The sequence below is a fragment of the Lissotriton vulgaris genome, chromosome 4_1 (genome assembly GCF_964263255.1).
Source record: "Lissotriton vulgaris chromosome 4_1, aLisVul1.2, whole genome shotgun sequence".
Classification (NCBI taxonomy): Eukaryota; Metazoa; Chordata; class Amphibia; order Caudata; family Salamandridae; genus Lissotriton; species Lissotriton vulgaris.
The window spans coordinates 1,733,212,517-1,733,234,058 of record NC_141691.1 but is presented as its reverse complement, the minus strand read 5'-3'; the positions used below and the strand labels follow the sequence as shown (position 1 = coordinate 1,733,234,058).

The 21,542-nt window shown below is 46.6% G+C and overlaps 1 protein-coding gene across 1 annotated transcript in view; it reads right to left on the bottom strand.

The window, feature by feature from the left end:
* PTDSS1 (phosphatidylserine synthase 1) overlaps positions 1 to 21,542 on the bottom strand; it is a 320,734-nt gene that overhangs the window by 259,652 nt on the left and 39,540 nt on the right. Inside the window, exon 2 of the mRNA XM_086966028.1 lies at positions 21,239 to 21,330. Within this exon, the coding sequence (XP_086822154.1) occupies positions 21,239 to 21,330 (92 nt within the window). The remainder of the gene's footprint in view (positions 1 to 21,238; positions 21,331 to 21,542) is intronic.

Here is a 21,542-nt window from a genome sequence, read left to right as displayed (position 1 = left end):
CAAATTATTCATATTCTTATTCATATTTAACCAAGACTACAACTAAAATTGTCAGTATGTCACAGTGTCACTAGTCGCTCTAAATCTCCCACCTTAAACAGGTTTAAAAACACAATCTACTGAACATGAGTGGTTCCCCACTCAATGTCCAAGGACTTAAATTATTTAAGAGGAGGTACCAAGGGGTAAACAAAAAATGTTTTCTTCACGTCCCTGCTCACTGTCTAGAGGCGGCAGACCCAAGAGCAGAGGACGGCCCGGGACCAGGGTTCGATTCCCGGCGCGGCAGGTTTCTGGACCAGGGTCAGCGGACTCGATAATTCGCTCGCCTCGGTGCCCACTCTGATCAGCGATCACACTCGGCAACTCTGGGCATTAGCTTGCCACCAGACCGCCGGGGATGCCTGGTCTCACCCTGGAGATGCCCATTAAGGGACCATCTCTCAGGAAAGCCAGGAAGGGTTTCGCAGCGGTCGAAGCGCCTTGGGACCCTCCGGGTAAGTAGTGCGCTATATAAATGCCTATACACATCTTTAATGGCTTAGACACTGTAAACCTTTTCTGGAGGAGAAGTACAGAGCAAAAACTATCAGCGACAACTATAAAGGCAAGATAGGGCTTCTAAACAAACTACTGTAATAACCTTTAAATAGGAATGCCTTTAGATAATATTTATAACGAGGTCTTACAGACACTGCAGTCAGAGGACTAAAGGATATTCCACTTCTACCTCACATAACTACCACCAAAAATAACCTATGCTGGCTCCCAGTAAATAAAAGAACCCAGTTTAAGTCACTCAGACACACAAAGAAATACATGGGTCTGGGCTGGATTAAAAAAAATAAACAAAAAAACACAACAGGTTGAAGATCTATTAACCAGTAAGAGAATGCGTATTTCCCAAGACAGGGTAAACAGACCCAGAGAGGAGAAGGGGGAACTAAGTTGGGGGCATGGGGTATATTTCCCCCACAGAATGGCAATATTGTAGCATAACCTTCCTGTTGGTGTTCATCCCAGTGGAAACCTACTGTTCCACTTGAAAATATATAAGGAAACACCTCTTTTAATCATATGAATAATCTTTCAGAAGCACACCTAGAAGCATTATCTGGTAGCAAAGCAATTTACAAGGTAAAGAAACCACACCTCCCAGAATAATTTTCCAATGGTGAAGATCAACCTGCTTGCAGCATGTCCGTAACGCTTTTAGGTCTCGCCTAGCGTTGGAGCGTTCATGCGCTCCTCGCTCTGCGCGGCGTTTTGTAATCTATAAGATTTCTGAAGGGGGCTTGAAGCGCCGCCCATCATTTTGATTGGCAGGCATCAACATTTATGCAAAACGCTGGCCTCCGATTGAAAATGAGGCTTCTTGGTTAACGCCTTGTCTCCTTTTGGCCCCGCCCATCAGGACTCGATTGTTTACTTGCAGCGTTACACAGTGGGCTTTATCTGGTGGGTGAGCACTATTTTGAAACTGGACACGCTGATAGGAACAATGGCGGCTGCAATAGATGGAAGGCTACTCGGATGAGAACAGGATTTCTACTTGTGCTAGAAAAGAAATGTTAGAAGCTGCTTCTTCTACAAACCCTGTGCACATCGTGCAAGCACCACCTGGCAGGAAGCCGCTTAGTACCAGCGAGTTTTACCACTGAAAGAAATCACATGCCATCTTTACATACCATTAGGAACTCAAAAAAGAATCCGGCCGTGAAATTCTATCCTGTGAAAACGGGCAGCCTGCGGAACAAGCACAGCCGCTAAAGTGAGCGGACCGCGCTCCAAATAATTAAATAAATAAAACTAAGCGTGTCCGATTGCTTCTACTTTTTTTTTTACCAATCACTTGTACTCCCATACTGAAGCCTGTGCTCTGAAAGGGTTAACCTTGGTCAGGCAAACACAGCCCGCTCCGAGCAGAGCAGCCCCTGCGTAATATAAACACAGGGGAGAAGGAAGGCCGGGCGCACTCTCAGCCCCTAATTCATTATTGTCAGTTGGGGCAGGGCAGGTGTTGTAACTAATTTTGCAACAATGAAAGCACTTAGCAAGTGCAAAAGATCACTAATCAGGAAGCACTAAGGAAGCAGGTGCCAGCTAAAAAAATATTCTGTGACACATTAATCAGCCCCAAATTAATTCAGGTCACTTGAGGCAGGGAAGGTGTGCTTGCTTTGCCACAATAATGTACACTGACTGACAGGGAGAAGGTTTTTGGTACAGTAAATGGGTGCACTGCCTGTTCATGCGCATACAGTACAAAGTGGTACAAATTTTCAGGTGCTATTCGGCGAGTGGACAAACCTAAACCACTCATGTGAGTAAAAACTACTGCTAACAAGTAAGAGGTTTGCCGAAGCACTCTGGTAAGTAATTACGATTGTACAGTGACAATATAACAACACATTTGAGAACACCAAATTGACAGAAGTAACCAAAGTTCCACAAGATGAGTAAATCTTGGATTCTTTAATGGAGATTACAGCCAGCCGACACGTGTTTCATCGCCTTCGCGATTCCTCAGGGCTAGATGGCCGTATCGATATCAGAAGGTCGCTTAGCTGGTGATAATTCCGACCCAGCCGGGCCTTCCAGTATGTGCACTGGTTCTAGTGCATCCAACAGCGGCGGAAGTCTTTAAGTAAATATTTATCTGGCATATGAGTATAAAGAGGGCTCGGAAATCACTCGATATGAAAAGCCAGAATGTCGGTCATGCCGATAATGACATCACATGCGATTTGTTTTTAGTTAAGCGGAAACCCAGTGCGAGCCCGGTTCCGTGTTAACACGGAATCGGGCTCGGAAGAGGTGCACTCGCCTGCTACGTTAGAGGAAGCCGCACACGGCATTGACTTACGGACTAATTGGAACCGCACTGGGTTTCCGCTTAACTAAAAACAAATCGCATGTGATGTCATTATCGGCATGGATGCACTAGAACCAGTGCACATACTGGAAGGCCCGGCTGGGTCGGAATTATCACCAGCTAAGCGACCTTCTGATATCGATACGGCCATCTGTCAATTTGGTGTTCTCAAATGTGTTGTTATATTGTCACTGTACAATCGTAATTACTTACCAGAGTGCTTCGGCAAACCTCTTAAATGTACACTGACTGGACAACCAGAGGGTGCTGTGATGAAACAGAGGGTGGCATGGGTGGGCCAGAGGGTGGCATGAGTAGTCAGAGAGTGGCAGTGGTGACAGAGAGTGGCAGTGATGAAGAAGAGTGTCCCAAACAGGCTCGACACGTAGAAACAACAAGTTCGCGAAACTTGCGACCCGACAGGTAAGTTCGCGTTTGCGAAATTGTACAAAACCCTCGCGAACTGGCAGAAACCCGCGCGAACACACACAAAAGAAAATTCGCGAGAATTCGCGGATTTTGCGAATTGCGAGTTCGCAAATCTGCAAAATTCGCGAACGCGAGATTCGCAAAATTCGCCCATGCTTATTTAGAGGGCAGGGCCAGAAGTGCACGCTATTCGATGAGCGCAGCCGGCAGTAAAGCTGTGCAGACAGTTGTTACCCCACTGCCAGTTTCTCGCTGACCTCTTTGTGCAGAGCTGCCCATGACGAAGGTTTCAGACTGATGTGTATCTTTTGCTTTGTATTATAAATGTGCAGAATTGAAAGCATGCCTTTTATTTACACGGAGGAAGTAACAAAGTATTGCTCTTTTTCTCTCTTCATTGCGCCAAAAGATGCATATAGATGTGTAGAATGTAATTCGCTATTTTTATTGCCATTGAATGTGGTGAGGGGCCATGTCTCGCAAGAGGTGAAGCCTTGAATCGATCATGCTGCCCCCATCAACATTGATAATGAATAGCATATTACATTCTGCGGATGTTCTTACATACCACATGTATTACACTATACATATATTAATATTGTTATTTTAAGAATTTTGCTATTTCTGTGTACTTTCCCACACACAATAACGATAGTCAAGTGAAGATATAGTGCCAAGTTTGCTTGGCTGGGCAGAGTGGAGCACAGGGCTTGGTCTAGGTTGGTGTCAGAAGTAGTAGTCAGAAGGCACACCTGGGCTCTGTAGATGCTGGGACACCCACCGGTTGCACCCAGTGGGTGCTGGGGTCCTGATACGGGGCACAGCTGCAGGCTGTGGTCTAGGCAGGAACCTAGATTACAGAGCATTCACCTGCACTTCTCCAGACATCCGAGTACTGTGGACAAGGGCTATCCTTTAGCTTCAATGGAAGTTATTCCTCATGCTGATAATCAAAGGTATTCCTGCTTCCACTGGTTTTCTCTACTGTTCTAGGCGCATGTTTTCCGTTTGCCTGTGCTTTCCTTCATGCCTTCTTCTGCCAAAATGCACCTTGTGTTCATTTATATGCTTGATTAATTGGCTTGTTTTATGAATCCTGTTAGGACCCATTGCTGGCACCTTGGTTGTCCATGTTTAACAACACCACAGAACGTTCCACATGACCTGTTCTTAATCTCACACATTGAAGGTATGGGTGCTGTCTTCACAAATGACTTCAGCAAGGGCATAATAAATCAATACCATCTCTGAAGGGAGAAGCAATTTTTTTATTGCGTGCTGTAGGAAATGCTGTATAGGTCTCGAATCTTTAAAAAATCTGCAATACCAATAGGTCAAAGTTTTAAACACATAAATCAAAGGCATTGTCATTTACAATGCCAATAGCTCAAAATCTCACAATTGCGAGACCTATTGTATTGCAAATGCTTGTTATCTGATTTAAGCGGTAGGGCCAGGTTATCCAAAACGGGGAACCGGGGAGAAGAGCAGTAGGAGTCTTCTACTACGTGCCAGTTTCCACATAGCCCAGAGCGTACAGCGCCCTAATTCAATAAAACTACCTGGGCGCAGCTGCTGTACTGCAAGTATAGAGTTGAGAAATCCGTATCGGACTTCGCTTGATCGGAGGACATGGGACCGGGTGTCTCCAGCCAAGTCAATGTATAGCATATTATGCTTGAGCTACGAGAAAGTAGAGTTCCAAGACCTCAAAGCCACCCTGCTCATAAGCACATACATGAGTCTCTATAAGCGTACCCTCGAACTCTTCCCTCCCTAAGTCCCACCTGTTGCGTATGGAGCTGGGCAAACCACTTCCATCCACGTGGGATGGGAATGTTAATAAACAAATAGAGAAGGTTGGGGAAGATGAGCATGTTAATAATAACACCTTCCCTGCTAAAGATAGGGGAAGATGAGTCATCTCTCAGTCCAGACTGCAAGGCCTTCCAGTACAGGCCATAATTATTATGACTATGTTATCTGTATCCAGAGATCTCAAACTGTATCAAGTTAACTGGAAATTGTAGCAGCAAGTGGAATGTCAAACTTGTTCCTATTAATAGGCCGGCCAGGTAAGTGACCAATCTTGGATGATGGGGTGGGCCCCAAACAAAGAGTAGCACATCATCGGCCTAGAGGGAGAGGAGGCAGTGCTGTGTGGGGGAATTGTAAGCCCCTATAAAGCCCCAGAGCGTAGAGGCCAGCGGCTCGATAGGCAAAGCAAATAGTAACGGTGACAGTGGGCATCCCTGTAGAATGCCCCAGCCAATCACAAACAATCCAGTGACTGCAGACTTTTGAGCTGCTTTGGTGGTTCTTTCATGACTCCGGTAAATGCATTTCATGCTTTCATTTGTCCTTTTTTCTATGACCAAATAAGCACTTTATTTACCTGCAGTTTGAGAGCTATTCCTGTAATTATGGCTTAAGATAGCTCGCCTGTCTGCGCCCGTGGAGTGTGCAGGGTGGAGACCTCAGATTGAGGTCATCGTGCCTTACCCCTGATATGACACCATCTCAATTACGAAAGCACACCTTGAGATGGCTAATCTGTGGCAGGCACGGAGTAGTGAGGCAGGAATAAATCAAGATGGCAGGGCTATAAAGTCTATGGCACGTTTTAAGGGGTTACTGCCCCCAGGGGTAGTTCCACTTCAGAGTTTCCTTTTTCCTCTGCACCAGGAGCATAGCTTTGCCTAGACAACCACATACAATCGTGTCAATGTACCAAGTTAAAATGATTTAGAAAGATAGTGGGACAAGAATACTTTTATCAGAATATGTACACATCTATAATATGTTGTCCCTTGGAGAAATATATTTTTAATCACAAAAAGCCATGGTGGCAGCCATCCCAGAGATGAACAACAGAATGCTGACTAATCTTGTCAAACAGCGAACATTAGAAAGGAGCAGACCAGTCACTGAAACCATTCAAAATGGCTAAACACGCCCAGACAGCTAACAAGAATAAGGATGTGAAGAGGCGAAGTCCTGTGGAAAGCCTGCAGACCTAGATATCTATGGTATTTTGGCCCAAAGGGCAGTCTGCGTGCTAAGAAAGATTAATTAAACGTTCCCTAAGAAGTGGTATAGAGGAATCTTCTTAAAATTAGACCCATAACTGGGCAAACTGGTGGCCACAAAAACAAAGCCAATTTCACAGGGTTTGTTTGCCAATCCCTTCATTCATGCACCCACACGGGCTTTGACATATTAACCATTCTACAGTCTTTAGAAGGATTTTCAACACAGCCTGCATGGGAAAGCACAGCTTATTATGCGGTTTTGATAATACACAGAGGTTCAAAAGAGATGCAGCACATAAGAAAATTGGAAAGATCAGATATACCCGAACATCATCTCAAAAACGGGTTGAGTAGGCTGTAACTGTGCTGGAATGGTACAATACAATACAGTTGAGCATTCACAGATTTCCCACCCTTTGGGTAATTTTGGACGCTTGCATCGATTTTCAACTACCAATGGCTACTGAGGAGCAGCAAGAGATTTCCGATGGAATTTTTCATGACAACTGCGTGCAACACAAATCAGTGGAGAAGTGTGGCTCACTGGTTAGAGGAGGCAGACCTGGAAGCAGAGGTCAGCCCGGGACCAGGGTTCAATTCCCGGCTCGGCGGGGTCTTGAGTCCTAAAATGTCCATGGACTCGACAATTCTCGCTCCGGTGCCTACTTGATTCACGGGTTCACACTCTGCGACTCTGGGCAATAGCTTGCTTAATCTCCACAACGGCCCCTCGCGGCGGGATGCCTGGCTTTCACCTTGAGGATACCCTGCCGGGGTATCTCACAGGGGAATACCAGGACGGGTTCCCTAAGCAAGCGCCTTGATGCCTTCGGGTGATACGTGCGCTATATAAATCGCAATACATTTACATTTTACATTCTACAAACTTAATGTCAGAGAGACAAAGACACAAGGCAAATTAACTTTAAAAGTATAATGGGACTCTGTGTCCTACACAGCTGAGATAAAATGCTTCCATGTTTGAATAAATGACTACTCCCATTAACTAATAGATTGACCACTAACTTTGGCCCTCTGAGTAGCCAGCTACTCACCACGAAGAGCTTCAGTGTCTTATATGTGGTAGTTAGTGCTATATAAATGCAATTTTTAATTTTAATAAAATCTCAAAATAGCACAGATATACAAGTGTTAACCCTTTTACGCCAACCATTAACTTTTTTTAGTTATATCTCAAAAAAACTCTGAACGGATTTACACCACACTAATGAAAGCAAGCTTCCTAAGTAAAGTTCTATTTTCTTTCCAAATTTGGTGTCAATTTATTTAGAGCGTTTTGGCTGTAGGTGCAAAAATTAGCCCTGTGTGAACTACAATGCTTAAACATATATTTTTTACCCCCAATACCTTCTGCCCCACTCCCACCCCTGCTCGTCTTCATCAAAATAGTCATGGGGGATCATAGCCGACTACACTAAGTGACAGTTAATTGAGGTGTAAATGGTGTCAAAACAAAAAAGTTATGGTCAAACCAAACAAAGACAGGCAAAGCCAACAGGTCTTGCATTTGGGATCTATTGGCTTTGTCAATGGATTTTCAGTTCATCATGGCTAAATAAGGAAAACAAGCATTTACAATGCAACGGTCTCGCCTTTGCAAAAGTTAGAGCTATTGGCATTGTAAATTACAATTTTTTTTATTTATATGTTGGTTTTGAAAACAGATAAATAAATGGCATTGTCATTTACAATGCCAATAGCTTAATCTCTCGCAAATGCGAGACCTATTGCATTTGCACACACACACACACACACACACACACAGACAAAGCCACACACACACACAGCCCCACACACACACACACACACACACAGCCACACACACAGAGCCCAACACACAAATACGGACACACACACAGAGCCGGACACACACACAGAGCCAGACACACACACAGAGCCAGACACACACACAGAGCCAGACACACACACAGAGCCAGACACACACACAGAGCCAGACACACACACAGAGCCAGACACACACACAGAGCCAGACACACACACAGAGCCAGACACACACACAGAGCCAGACACACACACAGAGCCAGACACACACACAGAGCCAGACACACACACAGAGCCAGACACACACACAGAGCCAGACACACACACAGAGCCAGACACACACACAGAGCCAGACACACACACAGAGCCAGACACACACACAGAGCCAGACACACACACAGAGCCAGACACACACACAGAGCCAGACACACACACAGAGCCAGACACACACACAGAGCCAGACACACACACAGAGCCAGACACACACACAGAGCCAGACACACACACAGAGCCAGACACACACACAGAGCCAGACACACACACAGAGCCAGACACACACACAGAGCCAGACACACACACAGAGCCAGACACACACACAGAGCCAGACACACACACAGAGCCAGACACACACACAGAGCCAGACACACACACAGAGCCAGACACACACACAGAGCCAGACACACACACAGAGCCAGACACACACACAGAGCCAGACACACACACAGAGCCAGACACACACACAGAGCCAGACACACACACAGAGCCAGACACACACACAGAGCCAGACACACACACAGAGCCAGACACACACACAGAGCCAGACACACACACAGAGCCAGACACACACACAGAGCCAGACACACACACAGAGCCAGACACACACACAGAGCCAGACACACACACAGAGCCAGACACACACACAGAGCCAGACACACACACAGAGCCAGACACACACACAGAGCCAGACACACACACAGAGCCAGACACACACACAGAGCCAGACACACACACAGAGCCAGACACACACACAGAGCCAGACACACACACAGAGCCAGACACACACACAGAGCCAGACACACACACAGAGCCAGACACACACACAGAGCCAGACACACACACAGAGCCAGACACACACACAGAGCCAGACACACACACAGAGCCAGACACACACACAGAGCCAGACACACACACAGAGCCAGACACACACACAGAGCCAGACACACACACAGAGCCAGACACACACACAGAGCCAGACACACACACAGAGCCAGACACACACACAGAGCCAGACACACACACAGAGCCAGACACACACACAGAGCCAGACACACACACAGAGCCAGACACACACACAGAGCCAGACACACACACAGAGCCAGACACACACACAGAGCCAGACACACACACACAGCCAGACACACACACACAGCCAGACACACACACAGAGCCAGACACACACACACAGAGCCAGACACACACACAGAGCCAGACACACACACAGAGCCAGACACACACACAGAGCCAGACACACACACAGAGCCAGACACACACACAAGAGCCAGACACACACACAGAGCCAGACACACACACAGAGCCAGACACACACACAGAGCCAGACACACACACAGAGCCAGACACACACACAGAGCCAGACACACACACAGAGCCAGACACACACACAGAGCCAGACACCCACACAGAGCCAGACACCCACACAGAGCCAGACACCCCCACAGAGCCAGACACCCCCACAGAGCCAGACACCCCCACAGAGCCAGACACCCCCACAGAGCCAGACACACCCACAAAGAGCCAGACACCCACAAAGAGCCAGACACCCACAAAGGGTCGCAGCCCAAACTTGCAACACAGGTTCCTAGCAGCTCCGGCCAAACAGCACACGTACGGCAGCCGCCATCTTGCCGTCGTAATACGCCTCCGGCTTCAAGTTTAGTAGGGTCGCTCGCCCTCCGCTCCAGGGCTCAAATGGTCAGAACATTATTCCCATTCCGATTCAGCTGCCCACGGCTGCTGATGGACCGCTGTAAACAGGATTATGGGCGGATAGTCAAACTAGGTCGTCAGAGCTGCTTCAGAGAGCAGCCATCTTGCCCCTGACTCTATAACAACCACGTTTCTATATTATACATTATAGTTATACGTTCCAGTAAGCAAACTTCACTTTGCAAGACAAAATAAACCTTGCAAGCTGTTTTGAGATGGTTTGGGCCAGTAGGATTTTAGCTCCGTCCCTTTCAGACTGGGCGCCCCGACTTCCTGCTGGGGTAAAAGGTTCCTTATCTTCTTTATGGGGCCATCTGGACCCATAAAGAAGATAAGAAACCTTTCACCACAAACGTAAGGCAAGGAACCCAGTCTGAAAAGGACGGGGCTTAGATAGAAAGAAGAACGTCACTAGGACCTCTTCTCCAATGGCTGGCCACTGTTTAAGAGGCCAGCCAATGGAGAAGAGGGGCAGGACTGAACATCGCTAGTGATATTCTCTCTATATCTCATTAAATCTCGCCAGCAAGACTGCGCATGCGCGCAGCCTACGCTAGCCGAGACCTAAAAAAAGCCTATGATGTGACCAGCCACATCATTTGTAAATGTACGCACCATGCATTTGCAAGCCTACATAATGACTGGCCGTTTATTTTCTGATCCGAGTTGAAACAACAAATAAAGAAAAAATATGCAAAAGCATCTTTTTTTTTTAGCCCAGGGTCAACCTAGAAGGGTGTGGGTTAGCAACTGGAGTGTGGGGAACGAGATGCAATGGTGACAGAGATGAACAGTGAGGGTGTAGGGGAAGCAACACCAAGGGCAGAGATGGCAAAAGAGCACAGAGGATGGGGAGAAGAATAAATAGAGATAGCAACGAGGAGAGGGTATGGGAGAAGCACTCGGGCAAGGTGCCTCCAATAGGAAATTCCCTTGCAGGAGCTGATGTCGAAGATTTTACTCTGGTAGCATGTGAACCAATGTGTAGCGTATCTTAATGCATAAGATGACTCACCTTGACATTGTCCTCTTCTGAATGGCTTTGCCCTTCGTCTTTCCAACTTAGCTATCCAAAGCCGATGATTAATTTGGAACTCCTTGGTACAATCAATGTAAAAGCAGACTGCTCTCTTGGGTCCAGTCAAGGAAGTTTCTCTATCTTTTTAGTAGCATGGTGCAGAGGAGGAAAGAATGCAGGTAACGGGATGGACAGCCCCATATGAAAGGGTGTGACCAGCTTGGTTCTAAGAACCAGCTTGTCTGGAAAAAAGATAGTGAAGGATAGCTTGTCACTTAGCACCTGCAACTCACGGACACACCTCACCAATATAATAGCTACAGGAAAAACTGCTTTAAAAGTAGGATTCGCAATTGTGCAAACACTAGAACAAGGGTCGTGATTTTCAGCGATATGAATAGAGAAGGTTGGTGTGGGAGAAAGAGAGATGCCGACAAGATGGATAAGTAGCCCATTATTGTACCCACTGATCACCCCTGTTGGGCTAACAACAGACAGATAAGGGGGCCTTATTAGGCTCTACTGACTTGTTTGTATACCATGGGACAAACCTGCCCTAGCTCCTAGAATATACTGTTTTGGTGGAGTGTCTACAGGCATTGTGGATAACATCCACATTTACGCAAGGTAGAGAGAAAGTACTCAGATTACTTACTCTGCTTACGCTCCAGGCATGAAGGTGGAGGCTCTGGAGGTTGGGTTGCAGTACCAGACCCTGCAATCCCGAGAACAGCTCTACCCTGTGTAGGAGACATAGTGGAGGGGGGGGGGCATAAGCAGAGGTGCATCAGGTCCACACATCACACTCTTCATGACCAGTCTGGGGATTTTAAGATTACTTGAGCCCGATCGAGGCACACTTTCCTCAAGAAAGAAAAAAGGTCTCCAAAACAGAGAACAGAGGCACCTTTTCGGAACCCTGGGTTTTGAAAACCATCCTACAGGGCAAAAGATGCATCAAACAAACATCACATCTCTGTACATATCAATAAAGTAGACGCTGAAGGTTATGGTGCAGCTGGACACTTGCCTGAGCACCAACGTCTGGCTATGCCCCAGAAACTGAAATAAGTATTCAAAATACAGAGTCCGTCCAGTAATGCTTATGCGATACCCGATTGCGGATACCTAATTTTGGTTTATAAAATGAAGAATTAGGCAAGGTACAATACAGGAAGATAACTGAAGTATTAGCAAACAACGTCATATTCACTAGCACACTACATTTAGCGAAAATGTCAGGCTGCAACCGTCTTAGCAAATATGTGAACATTCAGACCAGATATTCAGATGTAAAAATTGATGTAAAAGATGTAAAATTCTTTGTACAGGCAAACGGACATTCGTTTACCGGATACGTGCGGGGGAGGAAGGGGGGGGGGAGAGGGGCTGGGGGAAATCACCTAGACGTTTACTTTTCCAAAGGCAGAGCAGCAAAGAGGCTATCTGCAATTTAGCACGGACATGTTATTTCTATCTCAAAGGTAAGCGGCCAATCTTGTTTCAGAATGTCAGACACAAAAGCAATTAACCACAGGGCAGGAAGTTGCTTAGGCTAAATTTATCTTTTTGAGATTTCTAAACTGAATTGTGAAACACACTGTTATACGCTTACTTCGAGACATCTAAGACCTCAAAATATCAGTAAAATGATCAAACCGTGTAAGCAAAAAAGAACCGGATGTTTTTTTGGTTTTGTTACAATTCGAAACTTACAATTATGATTGTAGGTTTTTAACAGTAAGGATGAGAAGAGAGCTATGAACCTAAAGGTATGCAGTTTGAGCTTTCAACGGTAGGAAGTTGGTAATGAAAAGCTTACTACCTTAACGCAAATGTAATATGAATCATGATAGCAATTTTCATGGGGTGTGGCCCCGTGCAAACGAGGTAAAGTCCGTGCCCTTGTGTCCGGGCCGAATTACAGAGTGGGCACGGGAGCAAACTAGACACTCGCTGGAGCCCAGATTTTGCACCACATATGGGGCGGCGCATAGTCAGTATGGCCCACAAAGCTGCCCACAGGGAGAGACCACAGGAGTCCCAGACACAGCCAGCACTCATTCACAGGTGGGTGCAGTCACAAACACAGCCCAGCACTCCCTCACAGGTGGGTGCAGTCACAAACACAGCCCAGCTCTCCTTCACAGGTGGGTGCAGTCACAAACACAGCCCAGCACTCCCTCACGGGTGGGTGCAGTCACAAACACAGCCCAGCACTCCCTCACAGGTGGGTGCAGTCACAAACACAGCCCAGCTCTCCTTCACAGGTGGGTGCAGTCACAAACACAGCCCAGGTCTCCTTCACAGGTGGGTGCAGTCACAAACACAGCCCAGCACTCATTCACAGGTGGGTGCAGTCACAAACACAGCCCAGCTCTCCTTCACAGGTGGGTGCAGTCACAAACACAGCCCAGCACTCCTTCACAGGTGGATGCAGTCACAAACACAGCCCGGCACTCCTTCACTGGTGGGTGCAGTCTCAAAAAGCATCTGCCTGCAGGAGGATCCCTGCCCCCTCTTAAACATTAGGCCAAGCAACATCTTTGACTTTAACTGGTGCAATCTCACTGGAACGGTCAGTTTGTGTCTGCAAGGGGGATGGTACATTGTGTTCTGTACATGGGTGCACCGTCCCAACCTGTGCGAGGCACATTCAGTTATCCTTAGCAACACTGCAATCTGGGAAAGCGCGCCAAATCTGTAAATCGGCACCAGTTGGCTGATACTGCCGGTCTGAAAACCTGACGTGTGTTCCAAATCTCAAGGAGGTAAGATTTCCAGCCAGTGAGCAAACAGAGATTTGGTTGTACTCTTTAGGGCTCCACTTTGGAATCCTCGCAGTGCGCTAGGTATGTAGAACATGTGTCAAAACTGCAGGAGCATTAGGAGAACATTCATGTGGGTGGACATGAAGTGGAAGAGTACAGAGTGCAGAGTTGGATGGTGGACACCCCGTGCTGCCCAGCGAGGTGGGTGCAGGAGAGACTGACCCCTTTGGAAGGGTGGCACGGTCAGGAGATGAGAGAAGGGTTAACTGAGATGCCACACCCAGAGAGAAGAACTGCAGTGTGACCAAGAGTCTAATCGCTCAGAGGGAGATATGTTCAAGATAGAAAAGTGGTGAGGAATCAATATGCAGAAGAGTATATAAAGCAAGAGGACAAAGCACTTCAGCACTTGCACCAAATACCCCAGCCTACATAACACTTCTTCATGACATCACCTTCAGGCAGTGTTTATATTTTAACAATCCACAACAGATTCAAAAACACCCCCAGGAGAGCACATTTTTACTTCACTTCTTTCTAGGTGAAAAATGCGAATGTATTCAATAATAGTTGATAAGCAGCCGATGTCCGTGGTAGGATTCTTTCTAAGGGCGCAAACAGAATCATGGGGATTACGGTAATTAGCCCTGACAGAGCAAACAGCGAGAAGAGCACACAGCAATTGAAAGAGGCGAAGGCAATAATAAGGGATGAACAACAAAGCCAAGCCCAGAGACAGCACATTTTTGTGAAATGAGCGCTGGTGAGAAATGTACGGGGGTGTACCTGGAAAGGAAGGGAGAGTTGAAAACACGAGATGGTGAGGAATCAAAACCAGAAAAAAATGTGTCACAAAACAGACACAAAAAAAAGGAGTGGCAACAGTTATTTTAAAAAACAAATATGAAATGCGAAGAACGAAGGTTTGTCTGAGTTAAGCTTCTTGAAAAAGAAGAAGCCAGCGGACAAAAATGGCAACATGAAGCCAAGCAAATTATAAACGAAGCAATATGGCGTTCTGCCACAATTCTATTTATCTACTGATGTCAGGATTACTTCGAAAGCCTCACAAAATGAAAAAAATGGTACTCGCAAAGAGGAGCACAGTGCAGAAGAAGGAACATTGATTTAAGATCCCTGGGGATGGGCGTCAATAAACCTCCTTGCAGTGCAGTCGTGGACACAGGAGCAGGGCATTCATGTTCCAATGTTCAAACAGAACAACCTAGCACACGCCAATTACTTCACTTCACACTATCTCCTCAGTCGTGAAGCCACCTAAAAGGACAGACAAGCTATTCTTCCAGCTCGTCAGCAGGTTTCTTCGCCATCTCTCATCAGTGCCATTTCTCTAGAGAGGGATTAAAAATACAGATTGCTCTGGCTAGACATTTGGAGTGGAGGTTTCCTCTACTATATCGGCAAACATGAATGCTTAAGCCTTTCTGCAACCTCAAGCTCCCCCCAGGGTCCCTTTCACAGTCACTAAACACTGAGATGTGCACAAAAGAAGCGAATCTTGGTAGGTTCCGAATGGCGTGTGGGTTAAATCTCACAACCTACTGTAGATAGTACTTCCTGTAAAGACTGGATTATGAGCATTGGTTTAAACTGTTTGTTTCTATAAAGGAAGCGGTCTACGGGTGCGAATTCGTGTGGATGGAAGCAGGGCCGGCCCTAGGCATGTGCAAAGTGTGCACCTGCACAGGGCCACCAAACCCCAGGGGCTGCCACGACGAGAATCGGATTGGAAGGATCAATGATACAAAGTATTCAAAGTATTCAAAATTAACTTTATTCGGATTTCAATATGAAAACCACAAAAGTACAAATTTATACTGTAAAAAACACTGATAAAATAGATACATTTAAAAAGTACATGATCTGAATTAAAAATTTGTTCACTGTATTCTGTACAAATGCATTTACTAGAGGCCGTTTTTAAATAGGTTCACGGAGTGCTCATAAGTTCGTACGGTGTTTAAGGCACACTCTAAGATAGTGCGCCACGGCTCTTGAGACTAGTAGATTGTCCAAATGCTGCAGTGCCAAAAATGCTGGGCGACATCTTCTGATCTTCATTACTTTTAGGATAGGTAGGATCCATCTCTTCCGGAATGGTGTGTAGAAGGTACAGAAGAAGAGGACATGGATTGTGGACTGCGGAGAGGTGGAGTCACAGGGACATGGTGTTCTAGTGTATGTCCAGTTGTTTTGGGTGGGGAATGAAACCATGATGTGGAAAAGATTGAACCTAAAACGGGTTAACAGTAGCTTTTCAAAGTGTGTCAGGTCTTCCTGTAGATATGGTTGTATGGATGGAACAGATTGTATCATGAGGCTATGTTGAACTGCTGGTTTACCTATTTCTGACATCAGTCTTAGTTGGTTTAAGTGGGACAGACATATCTTTTTTAGTTCCTTTTTTGCTATGTCTGTGACTGACTGTGGGTCGTTGAAGAACCTCGATAGGCCAATATCTGTGAGGAAGGTTTTTACATAATGAAGCCACCTGATCTTTTCCATGTGTTCTAAGTTCATACAGTCCTCAATGATTGCTCTTGTGAGTGTACATTCTTCCGTTGCCCATATTCTTCGCCATAGCATTATGGGTTGGATCTTGATCAGATCTGAGATATATTCTAGTCCAAGTTCTAAATGGCATCCAAGGGTGGTCGTGCTCTTAGGGACTGCTAGTAAGAATTTGAGGAAGATGTTTTCAACCTTTTGGATTTGCTCAGCGTTTGCCATTCCCCAAACTCCTGCACCGAAGATAGCCGTGGTGATGCATTTTGCGTTATATATCTTTAACATCTCCGCCAGGGGTTTTTTCCCTAGACGGAGAGAAAAGGCTTTTAGAGCGCCGACTGTTCGTATGAGCGATAACTTGCGGGAGTTAATTGCATCTTTCCATTTGAACTCCTCATCGATGGTAATTCCGAGATATGGGTAGGTTCTTGTTGTTTCGAGTGGTGTGTTATCTACTAAAATTGTTTTCATCCTTTTCCTTTTACTGCCGACATGCATCACGAAAGTTTTCTTTATATTTACTTTCAGATTGAGGTTGGTCATGAAGGTACAGTAGTAATTTACAGCTTTTTGCAGCTGTATCGGAGTTCGGGCAAGAATCACCGCATCGTCGGCGTATAGCAGTGCTGGAATTGGTCGCCGTCCTGCTGTTGGAAAATCTTTTGTGCCCTGGAGCAGTGCTGCCTCTAGGCCGTTGGTATACAGCGTAAATAAGAAAGGGGCCAGTACACACCCCTGCCTGACCCCCTTCCGTATTAGGAAGCTGTCTGTGAGTTGTCCTTCCAGCCCGTATCTTACCTTGCCTGTGGCGTCAGAGTATAACTCGCGTAGAAAGTCTATGATTGGGGGGTCAATCCCCATGTCCTGCATTATTAGCCATAGTTTTGTGTGTACCACACAGTCAAATGCTGCCGTAAGGTCAACGTAGACTAGATGGAGACTGGTTTTTTTGACACTTGTGTACTTTGCGGCCAGTAGGGTTAGGTTCAGAACTTGGTCCACGGTGCTCAGGCCGGCCCTGAACCCGTACTGAAGATCTGAGAGGACGTTGTGTTCCTGAGACCATTCCTGTAGACGATTGAGGAGAATCCTTCCTGCCATCTTACCCACAGAATCCAGAAGTGAGATGGGTCGGTAGCAGGAAGGACTGTCTCTGTTCCCTTTCTTGAAGATGGGAATTAGGATTGATGTTGACCAAGATTTAGGGAGGGTGCTTTCTTTAGCTGCGTTCAGTACTTTTGTTAAGAGTGGGGACCAAAGGTCAGGAAGGGATTTATAGAGGTCCATTGGAACGGAGGTTTCCTCTACTATATCGGCAAACATGAATGCTTAAGCCTTTCTGCAACCTCAAGCTCCCCCCAGGGTCCCTTTCACAGTCACTAAACACTGAGATGTGCACAAAAGAAGCGAATCTTGGTAGGTTCCGAATGGCGTGTGGGTTAAATCTCACAACCTACTGTAGATAGTACTTCCTGTAAAGACTGGATTATGAGCATTGGTTTAAACTGTTTGTTTCTATAAAGGAAGCGGTCTACGGGTGCGAATTCGTGTGGATGGAAGCAGGGCCGGCCCTAGGCATGTGCAAAGTGTGCACCTGCACAGGGCCACCAAACCCCAGGGGCTGCCACGACGAGAATCGGATTGGAAGGATCAATGATACATCGTGGCACTGGCGGCCCCCTGGCAGGATTTGGCGGCCTCCGGCTCCGACCCCGGCTTCCAATACTAAGTTCCGAGTCCGACAGTCACAGTTCCAAGCCCTGACACAGTGAGTCGCCCCCCCCTCCTCCCTTTAACTTCCCTGGCCTCTGGCTCCGAGTCCGCACCGACCTCGTTCCTGATTGGGCAGCAGGGGCGCTGGGGTGTTTCAAATCATCATGACTGACACCCGGCTGGCTGGCACACACGCCGGAAGCCAGGATAGAGTGATCTGCGGCAGCGCGCAGACTCAACCTAACCTGCTGCTTGACTTCCCCACGTGCGTAACTAACTTGTGGGACTGGTGGCATATGACTCTCTCTGCACAGTCCAGCCATTTGGTGGTCGTCGACGTCGGAGTCGGACAAAAGCGGAGCGGCCCCTGAGCTCAGACTGAGAATAAAGTAAAGAAGTGTGAACGCACCTGCCGGGTAAGGGCAGAATAGATCCATTCTCTCAGATGATTGATAATGATATTTCTGCACACTGTTTGTGGCACTGACTGACTATCGCGACGCGTCATAGCAAGCAAGCGAGTCATATGACGATAGGTAGCCGGGCGTGAGTTTAACTGTTAATGCTTGAGGTCGGAGGGGCGAATTTACTGCACTGCAGCCGGGAGTTTTGCCGCATCGAGGTAGGCCGCCCGCTGTCTGTCTTCCAGTGGCAGCGCCGGCCACTGATTTCCTTTAGGCCCCTCTCCGCCTGTGTGCCTGCAGGGCCTATAATAAAGGTGGAGTCGGGGGGACTATTTTGCATTAAATTAAGCGGCAGTATATGGCTCGAGTCCCAGCCAGCAGAAGGCCTAATCATTGCCGAGTATTACATTTCGGAATCACTGACACTTTCTCCGAGCGGCAGGGGGCCCGCCGCATTCAATTTGCTGGTGCTGCATCCATCGACTCGTAGGTCGCTGTCTGTCTTCCAGTCAGTGGCACAGGCAGCGGGCGCGGCCTCCCATGTAAACTGGTGGTGATTGATTTCTTTAGGCCCCCTGCTCCGCCTGTGCCAATAAAAATGGAGAGAAAGGGTATTTCTGCACTATTAAGCGGCAGACAGTTGAAATATGGCTCCAAGTCCCAGCGACTCCTGGGGGCCCCTAGAGCTCGGGGGCAGGGGAGCGACCGGGCCAACCCGAGCGCTTTCAGTTTGACACAGCCAGGCGCAGGCCCCGGTGGAGCGCGGAGAGCACATATGACCAGACAGGGAGGCCGCGCCCTCTCCATCATGGGTCCACGTCTATGGAACAACCTCCCCCTTTCTCTTAGAGAATGCCCGAGTCACTCAGCTTTCAGGAAATGCCTAAAGACAGCACTATTCTAGGAGGAGCTCTCTCGACCTGTTCACCTCACAGCTCCGCGCGGAGATACACCTTCGGGTGTGATGCCGGCGCGTAATAAGCCTATAAATAAATAAATAAATAAATAAATATGGTTACTCCAGGGGAAGGAACTCACTGCTATCTCTCTCTCTAGCAGTCCTGCTGTCCGTTACTGGGACTCACCCAGCTCTGCCAGAGCACCTCACTCCTCAGCTGGGGCGTCCCGTAGACACATGTGATATACATAGAGAGGGAGGCCCGCAGGTACTGGTCATCTAACGACTTTTCTGGATGTATTATTAAACACCTTCCTGAGCTCCGCCCCGTCCGGACCCCCTCTTCTGGGGCCCCCACCTACGCTCCCTGCACAGGGCCACCATGAGCCTAGAGCCGGCCCTGATGGAAGGGATAAGGAATATGTGAAATGTAATCGAACGTCTAATGAAGTTAGGGTATTGATGAAGATGGAGGAAAAGTAGGTTAATTGATGTACTTGTTTGGCACATTATTGAATGTTTTTCATTAACATTTGCAATAACAAATTGTGATTTTGTATTTCACAATCAGTTTCAATGATCAGTTCATGATTATAGTGCAATGTGTACTTTGTTACCGCACCTCAGACTACCCATGGTACTCCGCCTGGTCGACATTTTGTTCATGCTTACTCTGGACATGAGTAGCTGACATTTTGGATTTCTGGACAGTGACACTAACTAAATAAATGATGGCACCTATTTTGGCTAATCCGTTAGAATATTTGTGTTTTTAAACATTTGCACCTCAGTATGATCAAAGACAAATCGGCATTCGAACAGCAACCAAAATAAGCAACATTTACTCAAAGTCAAACACATGAAAGCAGGAAATTCATGGTCCAGCATTTCGCATGCAGGAACTACCAAAGAGGGGGATGCAGGATTAGATATACATCATGATATACACGATTCATAAACTTGCCCATTGCTATAAGCCTGCTTCTTTTAAATTTGGCTTTAAATAAAATAGAAACACATTTTTTGCAGCATACAGCTAATTAGCAGAACAAAAATGCTTAGCTTGAGACATTTTAACCAAATGTGTTTTGTTTTAATCAAACTGGGGACATTATTGTGCTTTTTTCTTTACTGTAATATTGTTTTATTTCCACTGTTCATGTGATGTGGGGAAGGCCTCGTGGCTCAATCAAAGCTACCGTAACCAAGGGAATCCTCACAGAAACCGGTTTTTACATTTCGATACTGAATTGTTTGACTGCGTTTGATCCCGGCCACCTCCCACAACTAACAATACTGCTTGGCACACAACCAATCAAACGGTGGGATGCATTTCATTCTTTTGATTTAATTCGAAGGATTTAATAGGGAAGCAATATGATGAAGCTGTTCTTGAATTAGTTAAGACACCAGAACACTGAGGAGCATTGGGTATTAGCAGTAGCTGCCAGAGAACCACTTGAGAAACCGGCATCATTCCCTCCCATGGCAGACAGGAGATCCACTCGCTTATGTACGGACATCCTGGGAGAAAGGCTTCCCTGTACCATTACTGACTTAAGGACATTGGCACTGGGCAATCCCACGGATCGCCTGGCGGGCTCTCTAGCACAAGGACAGTGGTATGAGCCCAACCACGGCAAAGCAGAAACACTCATTGGGTTATTGCTAGTGTTGTACCTGCGCACATCCAAATCGGCCACATATGAAGTTATGGGATTTCCAAACCATGAACACAATCAGTAGACACGTGGCTACTTACCATTTGGAAAAGCTAAAACACTAACAATTAGAAAGAAGAATATGACAGAGAGGATTCCCTTCCAAATGTTGTCTTCTTGGCTCGAGTCGTCCCTACAAAGAATGGAAAAGTATTCATTAACAAGCATCTAGGAACAAAAATGTGCCTATTAACATGTTCTTTAAACAAGCTATTTACCATCCTTAAAACATTTAAACATTCACCATCCATGAGACCCAGATAAACGCTCTGACATGCACCGGATTCTACACTTTATGAGCAGTCCTCTGTTGTTATTCAGAGCTGTGTGCTTCATAGCACAAGG